The 21,561-nt window shown below is 44.0% G+C and overlaps 1 protein-coding gene across 3 annotated transcripts in view; it reads left to right on the top strand.

The window, feature by feature from the left end:
• TMEM178B (transmembrane protein 178B) overlaps positions 1–16,554 on the top strand; it is a 192,903-nt gene extending 176,349 nt beyond the window's left edge. For 2 of the 3 annotated variants that reach the window (XM_085049542.1, XM_085049541.1), the window contains one exon: positions 5,014–16,554. In XM_085049542.1, the coding sequence (XP_084905668.1) occupies positions 5,014–5,405 (392 nt within the window). In that variant the 3' untranslated portion in view covers positions 5,406–16,554. The other variant, XM_085049543.1, reaches the window with a different exon arrangement.
• The last annotated feature ends 5,007 nt before the right edge of the window (positions 16,555–21,561 follow it).

The following is a 21,561-nucleotide window of genomic DNA, read 5'->3' as shown; positions in this document are numbered from 1 at the left end:
TATATAAGAAGGACAAGCACAAGATAATTGGGGGATATTTAATAGCTCATGTTCTCAAACCACTGATGATCATCAGCCTGTTAGGAGGACAGGCACTGTCAAAACCAAGTCAAGATGAAGGGAGGCTACCTGACAAGGAGTCAGGATGGAGGTTTGACTACATGTCAAACAGCAGTTCTTGTGTCACAGACCCAGCTTTACATGCAATTTCATCTCTCACCTGACTGAAGCATTTTGCAGTGACACGTGAATTACCTGTCAAAAACCCCACTGTTGCCTTGTCTCATTCATTAGTGTTTCATTAGGAGGATAATGTGTAAATCCCAGCACAAAGAACTTTGTGAGTTTTCTCTCCTCAGCTGCTGAAGGAGATGGGTTTAATCTCCCTGTGCAGCTCGTGTACCAGCAAGCTTTTCTTACCTACCACCAGTCAGTCACATTCTGTGTGTCAGGGCCATGGCTGGACCACCAGCCTTCAGCTCTGGTCATCTGCTTGGACCACAGTTATGGGGAGTTTTTTCACAAAGAAATTAATGTTTGTATTGCAGCGGTTTCCAGGGGATCTGGGGCATTAGTGCACGTGTAGGAGGGCATCTCACTGATGGAAAAAAACTTGACAGGAAACTGCATAAGGGTTCAATTTGAGTTCCTGGTGAGAGGCCAGATTAACTATAAGTGAGAACTTCCTTGCTTGGCTGAATAGAAGCAACACATAGGACTCATAAAATGGCCATAAAGATTTTTCTAGGTGGCATAAAATAGCATTTTTTGTGTCTGTAATGAACAGCTCTAGAGAGACAGATAAGTCTGTGTCATACAAGGCATCCTGCAGAAGCACAGAGGGGTGACTGGCTGAGGAGCATCCTCTGCTCTCTGTGACATTGTGCATGGCAGTCATTATTTGTCATCATGGGTTAGCACATTCTCCAGAACAGGGGCAGGTTTTTTTTTTTAGAAAAGTCTCATGCTTGTGATTTGCTTAGTTCTCTAGTGCTGTTACTTGCTCTTCTTTGTTGTCCCTTTGTTAAGGGGCAGAATGCCCTCAGCAAGGTGGAGTGCCAGTATATTGGGCACTGTTCAAATACAAAGGGTAAGCAACACTCATTGCACTGAAGAGCTTGGGATCAAAACAGCCAAGACAAAGCACAGGGAGTATTCAAAATCCAAAGTTATTTCCTTCCCTTTTGTACTTAGCAAATGCAGCTTCAGTCTGGCCACACAGATTTTCCCACCCACCTCTCTTAACAATCTTGTATCTTGATAGAGCTGAAATTATCATGTTCTTACTAGCAAAGAAAGGCCTTCACTGTCATTTTCTTACCACAACCGATTGAAATGAGCCACAGAGCTCGGTTCAGAGCACTGTGCCTCTGATGCATCATTTTTCTCCTGATCCCACAATGTACTAGTCATTCTGACATGGAACACAGGGAACAAGCACTTTCTTGTCAGACATCTTCATAGTACTGAATAACCTAAGTAACATAGTAAAACATGGAAAGGGCATGTGGAATCTAATCAAACATCCTGATCTTTGACTAATGGATTGTGGGAGGCAGATCTCCCCATTTATCCTGCTCTGTGCTTTGAAGCAGTATAGGACATCTCCAAGGGCAGCTCCAGAGCCTGGGATCTCACAAGGCTTTTGCAAGAATCCAGATCATTGACTGCAGACTGACAGGGTGCTGGTGGGAGGCAAGGAGCCTGTTTTGAATGAAATGGGCATAGTACCTACTGCAGCAGCTTGCTGGTTCTCACTGGTACCCAGTGGCACTACCATAATATGAGCATTTATGAATAACCTGTGTCATTGGGCAGCTGTACATGGCATTGGGGGAGGCACCTGACCTTTACAGCACAGACTATCTACAAGTGACATTCCAAAATACAGTGGAGAAAAGAGAGTCCAAGCAGACACAGCAGTGATCACAAGAGGGAACAGAGAGAGGACTATGACAGTGTCTCACAGCAGGTCCATGATAGAGATTTGCCTGTAGACTCAACACCTATGTGATGTTCCTGCTAAATAAAGAAGGTGGATATAGCAGAATGCCCACACGTTTTTTGTGATGTAAGTTCCTGCAAATGCTTCCAGTTTCTGAACCAAATTCCATGTGAATTCAGCAAATAATCTTACCTATGTGTTCAGAGTGGGGAATGTCAATTCATTTATTCAAAGCAACTGCAACTAAAAAGAGCAAAGCAGCAGAGAAACAGCAAAAGTGTTGCAGAAGAGAAGCAGGACCAGGGGCAGGAAGGAGTAGAAAGAAGCAAAGACACCAGAAGACAGGAGCTTGTCACTGAAACTAGGCTGACTGTGACTGCTTTGGAAGATTGTGGTGGTTTAGGGGTTGGGACCAGGAAGAAGAGGAGATTCCTCAGCAGCAGCTGTTAGTGAACCAGTGCAGGACGTGCTGTGCAGGTGGCACACATTGCATGTTTCTGATCCATGCTGATCCATGAACAGAGGGATGACACACGGGACTGACCGTGTGTGTCCTATAGCATGTGTCCTGTAGGTTGCCCTCTGTGCCCAGGGCTCTCCAGACAATTCAGAGAGGCCCACAAAGGGAAGAATTAGAGAGGAAAAATAAAGTACCAACTTCGTGCTGACTTGTTTTGTCTTGTGGCAGGTGTGTAGCATCTGTATCTATCCATATTTTGGTGTGTGGGTGGCAATTGTGACATTTCAGGAGATCAGAGTTTAGCTTCGATGAAGCTGCAGGCCAAAGATCAAAATTAGATTAATCTGGGTGGGATGAGGTTCAGCCTCATTTGACACATGTGTCTTTCCATAACACCACCTGACAGAGTTATGAAGTTTGTTCTCAGAAGAAATAAGAAATGAAATATTACTGCAGAGATGGAAAGCAAGATAAGGGTATTTTGAAGATTTTAGCAACACTGCAGAGGGCATCTGGATTGTAACTGGAATCATGCAGAGGGTTGAATCTGTGTTTTGTGAAGGATTTAAAGATTTTTACAGTGATATTTAAAAGGAGACTGTATAATGAAAAAAGCCTGTATTTTGATATAAAGAAAGCATGAAGAAAAATCTCCCATGTAATTTCAAGTGTGCATTTAAACAAAGCCAGAATATGTCAAGTATATTGTAGTATTCTATAAAGTCTGTCACTGAAAAATTGGAATTAAACAAAAAATTCAAGCTTATTTTCCCTCACAAAAGTGTCAAAGCAAGGTTTTTCATTATGTATTTGTCTAAAGCAAAGTTTCAGATAAATCAAAGGTTCCATGAAGCATTCTGGTTCCCAAGGGAATGCTCATAATGAAAAACTGTTCTTGTTGAAGTTTCACCACACGGCTTTGTTCAGCATCAGATCAATATTCAAGGCTCTGGTGGCACTCAGTTCTTCCCCCACGGAGCCTCCAGACTAAGCCACTCTCGATACAAACATCTTCCTTTATGCACTTTCTCACTGCTTGCACCAGCTCGTCTCAGGCAGCTTGGAAAGGGGTGTGGCTAGCACAGGTCTTTCTCATGAGAACATTCCGTTGTGTTTTATAAACAAAGATAAAGTTTGGATGTTTTTTAAACAGTGTCTTGAGATTTGGACAGTTCAGGCCTGGCCAATCAGGCCTAGGGGGAGGTTTCTGGCTGACCAATCTGGGTGACCTCTGAAAAGTCTATATATATGTTGGATTCAAATAATAAAGGACCTTTTTTTATGCTACACTGAGAATCCGGGTTTTCCTTCTCTGCTAGCGGCTCAACAGCGACAAAGGGGGTATGTCTATCGCTCTTCTAACCTCTCTTTCTTTTTTTCCTCTCTCCTTCTCCCTCTCCCGCTCTCCTCTAGGAACCTTCTGCATCATTTCACTGTGCACGTGCGTGGCTGGAATCAACTTTGAGCTCTCCCGCTATCCCCGCTACCTGTACGGACTGCCCGACGACATCAGCCACGGCTATGGCTGGTCCATGTTCTGTGCGTGGGGGGGCCTGGGCCTCACCCTGATCTCTGGCTTCTTCTGCACTCTGGCCCCTTCTGTCCAGCCTGTCCCCAGGACCAACTGCCCCAAATCTAGACCTGAGAATGGGACAGTGTGCTAAAACAAATAGCAAACAAATACACACACACATATATATATATATGCCTATGTATGCCTATACATGCATATATATGTATATATGGTTATATATATATAAAGTCTCAAATTAATGCCAGTGCCAAGGTAGAGCTGAGTCCAACATGGCACTCACATCTCCACTGGACTCTGTGTTGCTTCATCCTTTCTCACAGTGATGGGAAAGCTTTTCTCTCACGTGGCTCTTCCATCCAGCTCTTAACTTCAGCATCATACCTTAGAGGTCAAATGAACCTACAGTTGCACCTACCTACTGCCATTTGGGAGGGGGAACAGGGGATCTGTGTGGGGAATTTGGAACCAGAATCTGTACAGGACATGATGGGGGCAGAGGTGCGGGGGGGATGACACAAAAAGCGTGTCCATTGCAGCCGAAAGGGAAAATGCAAACAGCAAACAAAGGAACAAATGAAGCATTTGAGCCACTTCAACAACGTACCTCCTCAAGGCCATTATCAGAAACCCACCCACTTCCTTTTTCTTTCTTAAAACAAAATGACAGAAGCCTGTCCAGTCATTGGTTTTAGGGTTTTTGTTTTTTATTTTCCTCCTTAAAACACAGAAAACAAAATGGACAGAATGTGTGAGGAAAAGTAGAAAAGCATTTTCTCTTTGCCTGCCAAACTTTAGAGAGAAGCAAACAAGTGAAAATAATAATAATTAATAACAATAAAGAAAAACATCTAAGAAAATAAAACCAGAAAACAATAAAAAAACTCCAAGAGGACATCTCAGCGGACTTTCCAACAATGCGGTTTTAATCTTCCAGCTGCCTTACATCCAGGCTTACAACTGAGGCTGAACTGCTAATGTAAATGCAGCAGAAGGCCTTTTGAAAATGCTGTGATACATGTGTGTATAACTTTTTCTTCCCTCTTCCTTTTTTTTTTTTTTTTTTTTAACAAAAAGAAAAATTTAAAACATTGCAATGTGATTGTCCACTAAGCCATCCATGCTGTGTTTGTGGCCCAAGACTGAGGCACCGCAACGGCGGAAGCATGAGGAAAGCCGTCAGGTCTGAGACAGCGCATCTTCCCTGGTGGATTTCAGGAGGTTTTTTTGTTTTCACAGAGCTTCTGAGAATTTGGGATCCAGGGGAAGACAGACCAAGGAAAAGGGAGGTGGGGGGAGGCCTGGCAGTTGTTCTTCCTAGGTGTTTGCTGGCATGGGATTTCATCAAGTTTCCGGTTTGGATGTTTGAGACAACTGGTCAAAAGCCATTGCGGAGGAGGAAAAGGGAGCTAATTTCTGTAAGAGAGAAGCAAGAGATGCCTCTCATTGTGTTCATGTATGCCAAATAAGACCTTCCCACATGTTGTCTTTGGAAACTGCCCCGGTTCACTGGACATCTCCTCTCTCCATCTGGGAGAACTGTGTACAGATGGATGTGAAAGGGTCAGATGCAGAGAACAGAGATCCATTTCCCATGAGCTTAAGCATTGTATGATATAACTGTGAATCTGCAAATGGAACTCTGTCTCTTTTTTTGGTCTTTCTCTTTTTCCTGCTATTCCTCTTCCCACTGTCTCCTTTTTCCTTCCCTCTGCTCTTCCCATTGTTCAGGTCATAAGTCCCAGAAGAGCTAAATGAACAGCTAAGTCTGGAGAGGTGGGTGAATGCCATTAGAGGAAGCAAACCATTTTGGCTGTGAGGACAGTGGGTCCTTGCAGGGTACCAGTGGCTGAGGGGAAGGTGGGGAAAAAGGGGCAAAGGTGTAGCCAAAGGGACTCTTTGCCATATACAGGAGTGAGGGCACCACTGACAAATATGCAGGCAAAGGGAAACAGGGCAAAGAAAAAAGGTCTCCCCAAAACCAACCCAACCCAATATGCTCTTAATTCAGGGATAGTACCAGCAATCCTTTCTTACATGATAGCTGCATGATATCAATCCTTGTTAGTCAATAAAAAGTCATCCTCTGCATCTAAAAAAATCTCACCAGGAGAAGGAGGCAGGGCCTGCTGCACAGAAATGCAGGCATTAATTTCTAGGTCATTCCATTTACAGGAAACAAGAAACAGAATTGCTTGGTTAAAAATATCCAGCTAACAAATAATTCTTACCCATGTAGCTGTATTAACAGGGCCCAAAGAAATGAGCTTTCTGTAGGGTATGTTGGAGTAGGGTAGATTTGGGTTTCTTCCATTCTTGCTCAACTACCTAGCTTTTGCTTCCTGTTGTCTACAGATTCCCCAAACATGCCAATGCCAGCTGCTAAGTCAGTGTGTTGCCACTGAAGTGCCATCCCTTTCAACTGAAGTTTCACAATTTCATTTTCTGTTCGATATGACCAGAGAAATTACTTACTTATCTGTGTTGAAAATATAAGCCTTTTGAAGAAACTTCCTTCTTAAGTAGATTGGTTTATTTATTTTTTTTTTCTGGGAAGGTTTTCAAATAGAGTGGTTTTGAAAAGTTTTGAAACCATTTGACTGTGCAAGTGCCTACTCGGTAAGGAGGTTGATGAATTGCCATTAAACAGAAGGAAATTTAAAACAAAAACAGCCTTGGAAAGCTAAATGAAAGCTGAATGCAGAAAACCAGTAACTGGAAACCGAAAAATACCTATAAAAATGTTCATTTCTTCAAACTATGAAAAATTTTGAAAAAAATTACTTCTCAGTAAGAAATTATTAGGAAAATTACAGCTGTTTCATTAAAACAGCTTTGAATGCAAACTTTCTTCCTCCTCTGCAATGCTGAATGTGATAGGAAAGGTGTTGCATGTGAATACAGATATCTGGAGTGACCCAGGTAAACCAGAGTCACAGAGGTATCCATCTGGAGTCCACCATCAGGCCCTGTGGCAGGCAAAGCAGTGCAGCACTCCTATGATGATGTATTCTTGTGTGGTCCATGAGTGTTCACAGGGTGTATTCTTCTACAGATGCAGTTTTGAAAGAGGTAGAGCAGTAAGATTTAAGGAAATGGAAGTAATTTTGCTGTCTGATGGATTTTCAGAGCTTTCATTTTTTTTCTGCAGTTGGCATAAAACCCGTTTTGCCTTGATGAAGTATTCTCTGATGGTGTTGGTTTAAAAGCTGTATATGAGCCTGTGTGTCTGTCTGTGTGTGGCAGTGGTGAAAGAGGGTTATGATTATGTTTATTTACAACAGGAAAGTGTTGACCCGGAATCTTTGGGCTAGTTCTGTGATTTTCCACTTGCTCTAGCAAGGGCCTGTGAGGCCTCTGTGGCTATGGAACATTTTAAAAGATGTGGGAATGTTTGAAGTGACAGATGATCCTCTCACCTTAATTTCCAACTGAATCCCCAAAAGGACCATTTGTCCAAACACTAGTTCCCTCATCACTGTTTTAAGTAAGAGCAAAACCCCTTTTGGAGACAGTGAATTTCCCTCCGTGTTACTTGAAGAACTGGGAGGAGTCCCATGTGTTTCCATACCCCTGAATAGGTGTCACAGCCCTGCCACACCTTCTGCTGGCTCACACTTGTCTTTAGAGCAGTGTTGATCCAGAATACATCCAGATCCAAATTTGTGATGGTTAGTGTCTCCATTTCTCCTGAGCTAAAGCACACTCACAGCTACTCTGAGTTTCTGCCTTTTGGGGGAGGCTTTGAAGTATCTTTCTGAACAGAGATTGAAGCTTTTTGACTGGTGCGTGGTTTCTTAGTTGGAGGAGTAGCTAATTAAAAATCTGTTATCAGTGATCCCAGCACTAAGGGGCTTGACCCTGTCCCTCAGAACTGCTCTGGCCAAGTGCCTAAGCATGTGCTTCACTTGGAGCATGTGACTAATCCCCTTAACTTTGGTTGACTATTCATATGCTCAAAGTCAAAATGTGCTTTCCTGGGTGACATTCAGCTTCCTGCAGAGTCCAGCCCACGCTCTTCTTCTCCCGTCCTTCCCCTGCAGAGAAGGTGACACTGTCATAGCCTGAGCTATCACTATGTTCTTGGTCTCCCTTTCTGTGAGGTGGAAATGCAGGATCTGTGGTTGGCAGGCTCTTTCCCACATGTAGCTTTTCATGCTGCACTTCTGGGACAACACATCTCTGTGCTCCAGAGACCACAGAGTCACTTGAGTGCAGTGAATGCAGATACCCTAAAATGCCCATCCTAAGGATGCAGGATGAATTGGCTCAACCCACTGCGATCTGCAGGCTGAGGTTTTGTTTGTAGTGACTCAGTGATGTTGCCCTGTGACTGCAAGGAGTTAGCTACAGGGGTTCTGCTGTCCATCCCTTCTGGGGACACTCTACATGTGAGGGGGCTATGTGGCAGGAGAACCTATGCCCTGTATCCTATGTACCCTATAGGAAACCTTCTTCAAGCTAAAGCTGTTTGTGTGTTAAATTTCCTGACCCATATTAGCCACCTGTATATATCATCAACCCCTTCTTCCTCTCTGCAAACACACAGCTGATCTCTCCTCATCTAAATAGTACAGTCCCTCCAGTTCTTTTTCTCGTTGGGCTTTTTTTTCTTCTACCCCAGGGACAGTAGCAAGTGGATCACAAACCACCAGTGACCAAAGCAATTTCTTTGAAATATTGCTTTTGAAAAATTGTCATTACTTTTTAAAATGTTATTCCAGCTGCAATAACAAATGAAAGGGGAAAAAAGCACCCTCAGAGTCCTTTAAACAGAGGATCCTCATTCTCCCAGGAGTGAATTGTGAGAGTGCACAGGTATTCTGCTTTCCTATAGATGCAAGTCATTTGGGACCATTTTCAGCTATGGCACATCAGTTGTGCAGTTCATTGGACGGTGAATAAAGCAAAGTTGGTGAAGGAGAGGATTGATATGCAGGGGTATCTCAGATTGCCAAGCATTCCTGGAAGACTGTGTCTCCATGGCTGTCCATTTACCCACCATGCAGCAACTCCGAATCAGGCTCATCCCTGGAGCCCCACTGATAAGCAGAGCTCAGAAGAAAATCACTGTAATCTGTCCTTAATTCTTGAGTGCCATGCTAACTTGCCAGCAGCGAAATGGAGGGAAAATAATATGTTACCAAGTATAGCTTAAATACAGACATGCATTATTTGGGCTCTTTCTTCTGTGTATCTCTACATGGACCTAGAAGGGCTCCAGGAGCGTTCAGGCACATTCACACAAAGCAACACTGCATTTCCTTGCCCCCAGGTTGCCCACTCCTTCATGGCTCACACCGCTGTGCTCATCCAGCCAGCAAGGGAAGACTCAAGGTGAAAAACTGAGACAGCTCTGAATGATTGCCAGGTACCAACGACAGACAAAGAGTAAAAAATGGGCATGAAACACAAACAGCATGTAAGGATTAGTGATAGATGAATTTCCAAGGTCAGGAACCGAAGTTCAAAAAAGCCTAAAGTTTGATTGCAAACTCCAAGCCAGATCCATAAAATCTTTATTCTGTCAGTCTAAGGTGAAAACTCAAAAACCAGGGCTTAGCTCAAAACTTATAGTCCAATTGTTTCCAGTTATAGCCAGGATATAAAGCAACTATTCCATACTGTTGAGGTTCATAGAAAGCTCAGGTGCCTTAGAAAATATTTTAGTGCTGTCTTGGTTAACGCCGAAAATGGAACGCATGCTTACTCACAATATCTCTTCTCTGGCTTTAGAAAGAAAGTCATCAGATGCTACCTCCCTTCCCTCCCTCCCACCCTGCCTTCCCACCAGTCCAACTTAGGGTTTCCATCCTGTCTGCCCCACTAACACCCCAGTCCTACAACCTTCTTCAGAGCCATCATTATAGATGGCAACATTTTTACAACAAATGCTGCCGGTGCCAGGGGGCTCTGACAAGCTCCCTGTTGACATCAGTGGGAGAACTGGAGCCCAACACAATGCTTAATTTAATTGCAGCATGCCTTGCACATGTTTAGGATTTAACTTGGAGAAAGAGTCTGGAGGACTGGCTCAATATAGGCCACAAGAGGGAAATGAAATGCTGGTCACCTCTGGTAAAGCACTCAAGAATCACAGATCAATTGTCCTTCCCTTGCTCAGGGAAGACTTGTAATGAAAATATCAGTCTCAGATTATCTCCAGGGGAAAGTGGGGGAGTGAAAAGAAGGACACCCACCAGCAATTGCTGTAGGTAAAAATTGGTAAAATTCTGTGAGGATAATCCAATGCCACCCACAGCACCAGTAGCAGGAGCCATCAGTCCATTCTAGGGCTGCACTTTTATATTTTTACTTCACTGATTAACACTCCTGCACAGTGGCAAAAAGTGACTTCAAAGTTTTCTTGCAAAGGGTGTTTACAGGTGGCCACCCTCACTCCCTTCTTTCCTTAAACACGCACACACACGTGCAAATCCCACATCATGTGGATGCCAGGAACCTGTAAAAGTGTCCTATATAGAGAGAAAACACCTAGCAAAATGCAGCATAATTGTTTTCCATTCTTTTGTACTTAACTCAGGAGTTGCAGTGCAATTCAGATGCCATCTGTGTCCATGTTAGGTTGTGTGAGCAGATCCCATGGAAACCCTCTGCTGAAGATGCATGAGGGAGCAAAATACAACTGGGATAAATTCAGTATTTTCCATCCAAAAGTATTCAGATATTTCAGGAAGAGTTGCCAATGCATCCCCTCCAAAGCAGCAGTGTTCATGATCCCCTAGTGTAACAATCCCAAGAGGCAGTGCCATGGCAGGATTTGCCCTGAGCCTGCAGAAGGCTTGTGCAGGTTGTTGGCAGCAGGAAGACTGTGGTTCAAGCTGCTGGGCACAGCAGGGAGCTTCACATCCCACAGCTCTGAGCCCTACCTGGGGCAGCAGGGCACAGGGATGTCTCTGCAGAGGCAATTCCTTCAAGTGGCCTTGTTACTCTGCCAGCAGGTCAGAAATACCCAAGCAGCAACAGTGATTCTGCAGTAGGTGAGATAAAGAGCAAAGCCTTCAAAAACCTGTGGGTTTTGCCCCAGTTTTAAAATGATGTAGACTCCAAGGAGTGTGAATCAGTCATGGCTCAGTCTCCTGGGGCCAGATACACAAAACAGCCTCAGCCTCCAATTCCTCCTTAGTGAATAAAACACTAAATGCCTTTGGTGCCTACATCCTTTTTTAAAAAAAAAAAAAATATATGCTCCTAATTTGCTTAAGCTCTTCTGATGTTTTACCTTAAGAAGAGTTTTCTTCTGGCTGTAGAGCATAAGGCTGTATTTTATTTTTTTTTGTTACAAAGGCTTATTCATTAACAATATAGATCATAAGAAAAAGGTTCAAGTAATCAGAATAACAAAAGTGCAGCCTTAGACTATTCAGTTAGAGTGTACTGAATTATTTATAACTCCTGGGCACCAACAGCAATCACAGATATCTAATTTAAACTGTTACTATTTTTACTTAGCAATTTCCATCACTTAGAGTGTTTATATCTATGTATTTGTGGTTTGATCTTTTGCAGGACAAAATTTCCCTTACTTACACAGAAAAGCATATTTGGGAACTTTTGAAGGTATTTTTCTGCAGAAACTTTAATTATTTTGAAGCATTTTGGGGCCTAGTATGACAGACAAAATCTTTCAAAACTCCAAACTGTACCTAAAATGGGCTTCAATTTACAGTTATTTCTCAAGTAAAATTCTCTTTGATTACAGGTCATTTGAATCAAGGGGAAATTTGCTTCATTGGCAGATGTCAGACTGGGTCCTATTTATGTGTATGTGTGATGAAGAGACTTAGACAAGGGGGCTGTACTTGTATCTCAGCCCACTTAAAGATCTTTTGCATAGACGCAGGAAAAGTCACTGCTAAGTCACTCCAACTTTCTACCAATCTCTTATTGTAAAAAACAACCATTATACTTGTGTGTGGCTGGAATAAAGCAGTAGTAAATCTAGCCTATAGGGTGACACACATATACTTGTATATATGTGTATATTTGTATATATATTTGTAAATTTATGAAAAATGCCCATATCTTCATTGATGCCTGAAATTACCTGAGGTTGATGTACAGAATTTCAGGCAAAGGACTGTTTCTTTTTCATAATCCTCACATAGCTCCGATTTAAACCAAAACAAATGAAAACATACTATTTCCCAGGAAAATCCTCATTTTGCCATTGCACCAGTTGAGGAGGGGTGCCACACTGAAGTCAGCAGCACTCACTACCATGTACATCCAGTCAAAGGACTGGGTCTCAAGGGCTTTTTTAAGGAAAAGGAATGGACTGAAAAAGCAATGGTAGAATTTCTGTTCAGCATTAGCTCTCTCAATTGATTCTCTTGTCCTTTATTAGGAGGCCCTTTGTACAGATGCTGTTCTTCTCCTTATGTGTACATCTGGGAGGAGCAGCTTTGTGGGTGACATCGAGCTACCCAAAGGCTGGGATTTTCTGTCCTGCCTTTGTCCCCATTAGCCTTAGGCACTTAACTGAGCTCATGATGTTAATGGACTCATCTTCCTTGGTTTCTTGTACAGGTAATGAAGAGAGACAGTAGCTTATAGATGGTGACCCAGCAAAATTGGCATCTAAGTCAGCTTTAGGAGATTCTTCTTGCTTCATGGAGTGACCACTGATGTATCTTGGGTGGTCCCAAGATCCTAAAACATCTTAAATCCTGGTGAGGTGAATCAGGTGCCTAGTGCAGAACAGCATCCATAGATGGAGATCAGCCTGTCTGTGTGCTTTGGGTGCATGGCCTGGGTTCACCCTGTAAAACACAGGTGTTAATTGGAACAAAAGGAGATGTTCACAACAGCCTTCTCCTCCCAAACTCCAACATGACTGCAAAGGATAGGGCTTGTCCCAGCCCCTGGAAATAGTAATTGAGGTGTGTGCCTTGTGGTGGCCTCCAGGCACAGATGACTGGGTCTTTGGTCACAGAGGTCTTTGGTCTGAACTCTTCACCTTTCTCTGCCAGTCCTTGGCATTGCTGAAGCAGTTCAAAGAGTGAATTTACATCTTAAAAATTTGAGCAGCTGAGCTGTTCGAAGGTTACTTTTCCTGCTTTATCCCCAAACTGGCCTGAAAAAGTCATCTCGCTGGTAGTGATAATCAAAAAATTCTCCAAGATACAGTCTGGGTAGTTTCATATTCTTTTTTTTTCAATGTTAACAACTGCTGTACAAACAGCTTACATGGAGATTAAAGAGATTGCAATTTCATCCCTTATTGTTGGGATTATAGTTGTCCTCAGAAAAACCAAACTGAGGACTCAACAAGAGGATGAACTGTGGCTGTATTATTCAGAAATCTGCTCTGACAAGGCTGAATGTACATCTCCATCTCATGGTGAGAGTCTCTCAGAGCCAAAATTTGGAACTGCATATTGATAGCAAGTCTGTCTGGAAGCACCATCAATTTAATCTCAGAACTTTAAAACTCTTGTATATTCCCATATATTACCTGAATAAAACAAACACAGAGGAGTGGGAAAATTAAACTGCTTTCTGAAAATTCTAAGGCTAAATGAACTTTGGATCTTGTGCCCGTGTATGGTCACTGCTATTTGTTTTTACAGCTAAATTCAAGTCAGTGACCTGACAATCTTCACCCATCTCTCAGAACAACTTTATTTTTAAAAATACCATTAAGGTTTTGACAAAGGGGACTTCAGCTGAACTGCAGGGACCTGTAAAGTAAAGATTCAATACTGTGTACTAGTACTTAAGGAAAGACTTTAGCTAGAAAGTGGAAGATAAAGCTGAGTTCCTGGGATCAAATGTTATTTTTCAGCATGGTACTACCTTGCCCAAGCTGTAGTGTATCATCCTGATATTCTTCTCCTGTTCTCCCTTTCCCTTTTTGGAGGAATAAGATATATATCTCTGTCTCCCTCTCTTCCTTTTCCTCCCTGTGTGTGAGAATACAGACATGCTTCCTGTAAAGACATTTTTCTCTAAATCTCATTCCATAACAGCTCTTGCATATGTGACTGTTTTGTTATTTGAGATGTCTGTGAAAAAGAAATAAAGGCTTTAAGAGTGAACTCTGGACATGAGGAGGAGCTTGAGAATATATCAAATTTAAGGATGCAGCGCCATTTTCTGCAAGACTTTTCAGAATGTTCCTAAATTCTCATTGTCACTCTCCTGCCCTCCCTCTCTGTGAGAGGGATGAGGAGGTACTGGGATGTGGGACTCTCAAAGGTTGCTCTCTAAACTGTTGACTCTCTGTGTCCCACAAGCATTTTGCAGATTTTTCAGAGTTTCAGTATCAAAGAAAACCTCCTTTTCAAAGGTGATAAAGTCAATGCACAACATCATGTGGGAGGAAGTTCTAAGGGGTGACTCCATACCAATATCTTGGTTTCCCATTCTTTACAAGTTCTGTGTGTCCAGCCATGCACATTCTAATTTTGGGTTCACTTTGCCAAGGCACAGCTAGCCAAGAGGGGCCTGCCTGACCTCTCACCCCCATGATGGATTATGGATTATCTTGGATAATTTTCCACTTTCTCTCAAAAAAACTCTGTCTCACCTCCTAATGAAAGCCATAATCATTCCTGTGCCCCTGCCCCAGGGAGAGAATGCCCAGGCTCCATGAGACAGAGCAATGCCTTGTACCAGGGTGATCCTGGTAAGGAAGGAGGACGGGTGGATCTCTCAGGCCATCAGAGCTCCAGTGTCACCTTCCCGTGCGAGCTCCCCTGCTGCTCATGACCCACTTGGCCAGTTCAGTGCATGGGTCTGACTCTCACTGTCCCACTTGTGCCCGTGGAAATGTGTGCAGAGGAGGCAAAACACTCCTGTGTGAGGGCCAAGTGCTGTGCACAAGGGGCAGGGAAAAGTCAGGCTCACTGCACTCCCCACCGTCCACAGTAAGAGCATCTTAGGAAGATATTTGTTCTTGAGGGTTTCTTCTGCCCCAAGTAATATTCACCCTAACCGTGTGCTACCACTGGCCAAAAGTTTTTGGAGAGTTCCTCTCTCTTGACTTGCTCGTTGGTCCTTTTTTCCTTATTATTTTCTTTTCTTGCTCAGAAGAAATGAAGTAATTCCCATAATCATCCTTTGATGATGACAAAAGTTGCAATCATCACTGTCTCTAATTGACCGTTTGGGAAGCTTAGGATAATAACTCACTTAAATGCCTGCAAGTTGAAGTATGTCAGCACTTTCCTAGGACATTCCCAAGTAAAATAATATGACTGCTACAAGACATTTGTCATGAGGGAAATCTTGGCCAGCTGTTTATGTTTCCTCTAAATGCAGTACACACACCTCAAAGCTGGGTTAGAAGAGACCTAGGATACCACAATACTCAGGCATATTCAGAGAAATGCAGCAATGCATTGCATTTATCTGGCATATTTTCTCTTTAGAAAATGTTACAAGTATGAGTCACATCAGACCTGTCTGAGGCAGGTAGGTATTATAGCCATTTCGGAGACAGGAAGCCAAAAGCCTGGGAAAAGACCTTCTGTTTAGTGGTTTGATGCCTCCTCACAAGTTCTACCAGCTGCAGGTGGAGCATTCTCTTCTCAGCACTTTTGAAAATCAAGACTGTAGCTGGGTTTATTCAAATCTGCAGTGGCTGTGAATATAAAAGCCAGGATTAGGACACTCAGGGTCCTGATTTCTTCAGAGCACTGCTACAGAGCTTTGATCCCACAAAGCACTTGCCTAATTTTAAGCATAAATTTCCCATTAAGGATGCTATTGCCACGCTTAAAGCTAGGCACATGCCTAAGTGCTTTGCTAGACTGGGAATTACATTGAAATATATGAAACTTTAGCATATTTTGAAAAGTCCAAAACCGTGTCCATTTCTGGTGATGTTTTGGGCATTGTAAAGGATATTCGAACTGTGTATGCAGCTGCTCGACCAAGTGGAGCAGTTTTTAGCCAATACACACAGAGTTTTATGACTTTTGGGTCATAACATCCATTTGTCAGAAGTTATAGAGACTGACATGTGCTGTGAGAGGCAAAGTGGCTCCTGTGGCCATCGGTGCTAACAATATATCAACAACCACTGACTATTCTGTGAGGTTGTTCTGGTGAGATGTGAGTGTGGTGGCTAATTTCACAAGTAACGTGACATCAAGTGTAATGTACTTTTCCATTTCTTCCTGTAATCTGTGGCAGCAGAGGTGAACAGAAGTTGTTTAAACGTGAAACAATCCCAAATTTCTCGTTCTGTTAATCCAAGGTGCTAATCTGCAGGCACACGGGTGTTTGTGTATGTTCATCAGTGTTTGCAGGACTGGGGCCCTGAAGGATTATTTTAGTGGCAGAGTTGAGATCAGGGAACTCATAAGGGGAATGAACAAACCCCCACAACTTAGAAATACAAAAGTTGCAGAAAGCATCACAGAACTTGGCCGAAAAACTGACTACATCCTACTATTTCCCTTTTGTTTTGATTTGTTTTGGTTTTATTCAGATTGGCAGAGAATACTGTATTTCCATCAATTAAAATCTTGTCTGGTAATTAACTAAACAACTCGTTCATGGAAAATTAAAAAATAAATAAGTAAATTGTCAGTTGTGGAATGTAAACTGATTAAACAAATAAAAAAAATCATGTTGTGTGTTTTAAAACGTTGTGTCTGCTTGTGTCAGGAATAGGTTTCATGGTTCACCAAAGGTGGCTAATTTTGAGAGACTTTTTTTGATTAGCACCTGCTGTGCCCCAGAGCTGCCCCAAGGCCTGGTTTAGCTTTCCCTGTTGGACTCTGGGCATGGCTCAGGTTCTCACCTGGGCCCTGGCTGTCCAAGCCACCAGCAGTCCCACCTGTTGTCCATCAGATGAAGGCTGTGGGGCTTAAAGGGTGGAGCACCAGGTCAGCACAGTCACAGCCTAGGAGCCTCCATGGAGTTCCTGTCTTGACCCTGCTGCAATCCTAGCAGGTGGGAGCTCTACATGTGTTTTTCTAGGTCTTTTCCTTCTCTCCTTTTGTCTTCCTCTGTGCCTCTCTTTCTTCTCCTACTTCTCTTTGCCTGCAACTTTCGGATAAAATAGTGTTTGTTAAGTTTCAAGGTTTTTTCTTCTTGGGCTAAGTTTTTGCTAGGTAAATACTAAATTAACACTGAGTACTGCTCTTATAAGTGGTAGAATGTTGAATTCTGTGTTGTATTTCATTCTTTGCCAAAGGTGGTTGATTTTTGAGCTTCTGCTTTTGCTATTTTTGCCAGTAAGCTTTAGTGTGATTTTTCACCTCTTTCTTATGGCTGGTGGCAATTTCTCCTTTGCGCTGAGAGAGAGCAATAGAACCTTGAGTCAAACCCTTGGATCTCAGTGTTCAGAGCTTAACAGGGGACTCCATTGTCAACTGCACACGTTTCAAGCTGTGCCACCACTGGTGATGAGCCCCTGTGTCCCAGTGATGCTGGTGGCTGGGGCTGCTCCGGTCTTTGCTCTCTGCCATCAGCAGGGGAAATGTGATTCATCCGTGCTAAAAATGGAAGTCTGGAGAGCTTGCTTTGTGGTGAGGGAGAAAGCAGGTGCCCTCTCCTGTGGCAGCAATGGCACTGAAAGCATTGGGAGTGTGGCTGTGGGGGTAGAGGGCTTTGCTGCTCAGCACTTGTACAGGGAAGGGAGGAGAAGAACAGACACTTAAAGAGCCACCTGCTTCTTGAAGGTTGAGCTAGAGATGCTGTCATGGAAGGGCGTGAATTTCAGAGAGCAGTCTGACTTCAAGAAAGGTTTATGCATAAAAGGGCAGGTTTGTGTTTGCCATGTGAGGGCTGAATTTTAAACCCCCTTTTTTTGTCGGTCCCTACAGTGCCCAAGCTGCCCAGCCCTGCTGCTGCCAGCTCTGTGGTGCTTTCCAGGCTGCCACTCACACCTTGGAGTCTGGCTCTGAGGATTCAACAGGCATAGCCACAGGATCACACTGTAGCCTGCAATGCATCTAGACAAAGCAGACAGCAAGAGAAGGGAAAGCCCATTAACTGTAGTTCACCCCAGAGGAAATTAACAGAGGGATTTGAATAACCAAACATCACACAAGCCACCTTTGGAAGAGCAGGGGTTTGCTGTGCCCCTGTTAGGCTGTCTCAGTCAGGAAGGCAAAGGCTGAGGCTTTCTTACACAGACACTGCCACCTCACCATTCTGGGCAGCTGGGCTTGGCAGCTCAGTCTGGGAAGTGTAGCAGGAGTGCTCATCTCTCGTGGTCCAGCTCCTGTGTTATGAATTAGCACCATCTATTTAAGATTCCAGCTGGTCATGAAGGGGAAAAAATGGTGAATTAGAAAGGAAAATAGTGCAAGTTTTGAGAATTAGGTTTAGGAGAAAGAAATCTACTCATCAGTTTCCTCTGCAGCACTGTTGGGCCTCAGCAGATTGAACAGAGGGACAGTGGGCAGTTCTTCAGAGCAGAGTAAACCCTAGCTGTGTCCCTGAGGAGCACCCCGAAGTTCAGCTTTCCCTTTGCTTTGAATATCTGCTAATGTTTTGTGCCCGCCCTGGTGTGAAGACCCCCTCACTGGAACACAACAGCTCTGTTTTGGAGGCAGGATCATCTCACAGTGACCTTTCTTGTCAGACACACATGATAACTGCAGCAGACTGGGGCTGCATGGGGTGAGGATGCTGGTAATGAAATGCTTTCATAGCTCTACACTCATTATTCTGTTCCATTATCGGGCTCTTCCCCAGGGGCCCTCTAAAGAGTCACAGCTGAGCTCTTTTCCTGCAGAGACCAAAACCAGACCACCTAACAAGCTACATTTACTAAAATTTTTGCTCCCTCCCTCCTCAGAGGAAGTGTGGTCTTGTTCAATTGCATGAGATAGAAGAGGAAAATATAGCCAGCTCAGCTCTGATTTTGTCAGTCTGCTAAGCCATGCCAAACAAAGCAATGAGCCTGTGGCCAGCCAGTAGTGGCAGAGGCTGCTGCCATCCCACAGCTCACCACGAAGGCCCCTGGCTTGCCCCAGCATCCCCAGCATGCCTCAAACACCCTGTCTCTGCTACTCTGCATCTGCATTGACTTGCAAAGATTGACCACTGACCGCTTCTTTGAAAGAAACTGCACTTTTCCTTTGACTGCTGAATTCCCTGCTATTTCTTCTCATCCTCAGATAAACCCTTGGCCTTCTCAGTTCTGAAATTCAAAGCAGACGTCACCGGGAGCAGGCTGCTCATAGTGAAGCCTGCATTGCCCGTGATAGCAAAGCCCTCTCACAGAGCTCCTCTCTGCACCAGGAAATGAGCTGGTGGCCCAAGGGCATGCCCAGCAGCAGGAGAGCTCTGCTGCCAGCAGATATGGTTGGGGAGAGGTCACAAAGTCCAAGCTTTGAGCCATCATTTCTCCCTTGCTCAGTTCCCCAGAGACAACCCTTTCAGTCAGAGGTGGTGGTGGGTGTTTTGGGAGGGATTAAACAGGAGAACTGAAGGCATTAGGTATCCTGCTTTGGCTTTTTCTAACTGTTCACAGCAATACTCAAAATGCATGCCAGGAACATAAAGGGAGAAATAATAATCCCTGCCGTAAGGAGCATGTGATTTGCAAAAGCAGAGGCAGACAAAGGGGGAGAGAAGGAAATAAAACACAAAGTCTACATAGCAGCAGTTGGCACTTGGAGCTGGCCATATATATTTGAAACCACTATGCATAGAAAACCACTTGGTACTCCAATGCCTTCTAATGGCTAAATTAAGTGAGCACACACATGAAGGTACACAAGTGCAGAAATACACGTGCCCTCAGCTGGTGGGTAAAACATCAAACAAAACCAAATATCCACCTTCTCAGTGAGGTAGATTTCCTTCTTTTCTGTTATTTTTTCTTACAAACTTCCTGCAAACCTGTCAGAGAAAAGGAGGCTGAGTGAAACGTGTTGCCCTGTGCATTGAACAAAGCTTCAAGTTCTCAGTTTCACATTTGGGGTGTTTCTGACAGGCTGCAGTTCTGCTTCATTTAACCTAGCTCGTTCCCTTTGGGAATTCTCTACCCACCATATTTGCAGCAAGAAATACCATGTGCTGAGGTTTGTTAAAGAGCTTTCAGACAGAACAGGTGACTGCTGAGTCCTCCCTTCCTTCCTTCCTCCCTGTCAGATGGAGATTCATGCATTACCTTGCACTTCTTGTCTCTTCAAAAATAGAAATCTAAATATTTCTGAAACTTTTAATGCTCCATCAAACTTGTTTGCAAATAGCCAGCGGATCCAAAGTTTGATGGGGACAGATGGGCAGACATGAAGTGGCAGAATCTTCATTTCCTTAGGAAACCAGTCTAAAAATATTCTGTTCAGAGCTCAGCTTTTTCCATAAAGATGCACAGCTTCCCGGGAGGCCCAGCCAAGTCAGGGGACGCAGGTGGCAGCAGCAGCTCTGTGTCCTGGGTGACACCTTTGCCCGTCACAGCTGTCATTGCTGTTACTGCCCAAGGTGCGTCGCATCGGCTCTTCCTTTCATCTGGAAGGCTCTGTCATTGTTGAGACCTTTGCTCTGGGACTGAGTGCCCAAGAGGAGCCCACCAGGGAGGATGATATGGGAAAGCTCACGGTTGGAATGGAGATTCACGTTGTCTGAGTCAGGATCTGAATGATACCGAGATACACCTGGCAAGTTGAAACACATCTGCAGAGATGGAAAGATGCCCCGAGGGAAACTGTATTTCAGTTTCTGTATTTCAGGACAGGCAGCCAGCCACACTTTCCTCCCTCCTCCAGCTCTAACAGCACCATCCAAAATGGCCTTGCAGGAAACCTTGCAATCCACCTGCCAGCCTTGCTTTGCCCACAACTAAGCAGGGATGGAGGTTAACATCTGCAAGAGCTTATTGTGAAATCTACTGAGGTAGTGCTGTTCAAATGTTTCCAGGTGGCATAGTCCCAGTCTGTATAAAACAGTCCCTTTTTGCCTTTTTGCCAGCAACAAATTAATTTTCACCAGTCCCACAACTTCTCTGCAGAGCTAGATTCAAAAAGCTGCACATTTATTAGGAACATGCTCCTCTATTCCTGAACACAGAGCCCAGGGGCTTGCAGGACTTGCTAATGGGAATGCAGGAGGTTGTGCATCAGGTTCACTGCCTGGTGGGGAGGGGACAGGGGAGGAGGGAAGCAGGGCTCTCCCCTTAGACATTGCTGAGGTACCTGCCAGCACCTGGCCCTGGAAGTGTTCCCAGCTGGCACAGTGCATGGCTCTTGATTGTCCTGTCAGACATTTGCTGACAAGTACTTAAATTGAGCGAGTTCATCCCATAAAATTTAAGGAAGAAGTGAAAGGACAGGAGAATGAAAAGCAATGTATTTTTCTTTTAGCACCTCTCTTTTTCTCATTTTCTCCTGAGGTGTCAGCACCTTAAATAAAAGGCCTTTTACTGCCTCACTGTTGTCTGCATCGAGCCACAAATAGCAGTGCTGGTGCAAATAGACCAAGGTCTCAGCTTGCCAGCTCTGCCCTCAAGGGTGTCACCTCTGTGCAGAGTCCTTCATTCTCTTTCCTCTCTCATTTCTCCTTTGCTGTCACATTCACTCCTGCCAGCTCAGAAAACACACGCCCTTTGCTTGCAGAGATCCGAGGAGGTTGAGGGCAAACTCTACTCCCAAGGTCTGCAGCTCAGCTTCCACCCCACCAAGAGAATGGCCAGGA

Source organism: Lichenostomus cassidix, chromosome 1Ab, assembly GCF_008360975.1.
Source record: "Lichenostomus cassidix isolate B80296 chromosome 1Ab, HeHo_3.0, whole genome shotgun sequence".
Classification (NCBI taxonomy): domain Eukaryota; kingdom Metazoa; phylum Chordata; class Aves; order Passeriformes; family Meliphagidae; genus Lichenostomus; species Lichenostomus cassidix.
Note: the sequence above shows the minus strand (reverse complement) of the source record. Positions and strands in the feature narration are given on the sequence as shown.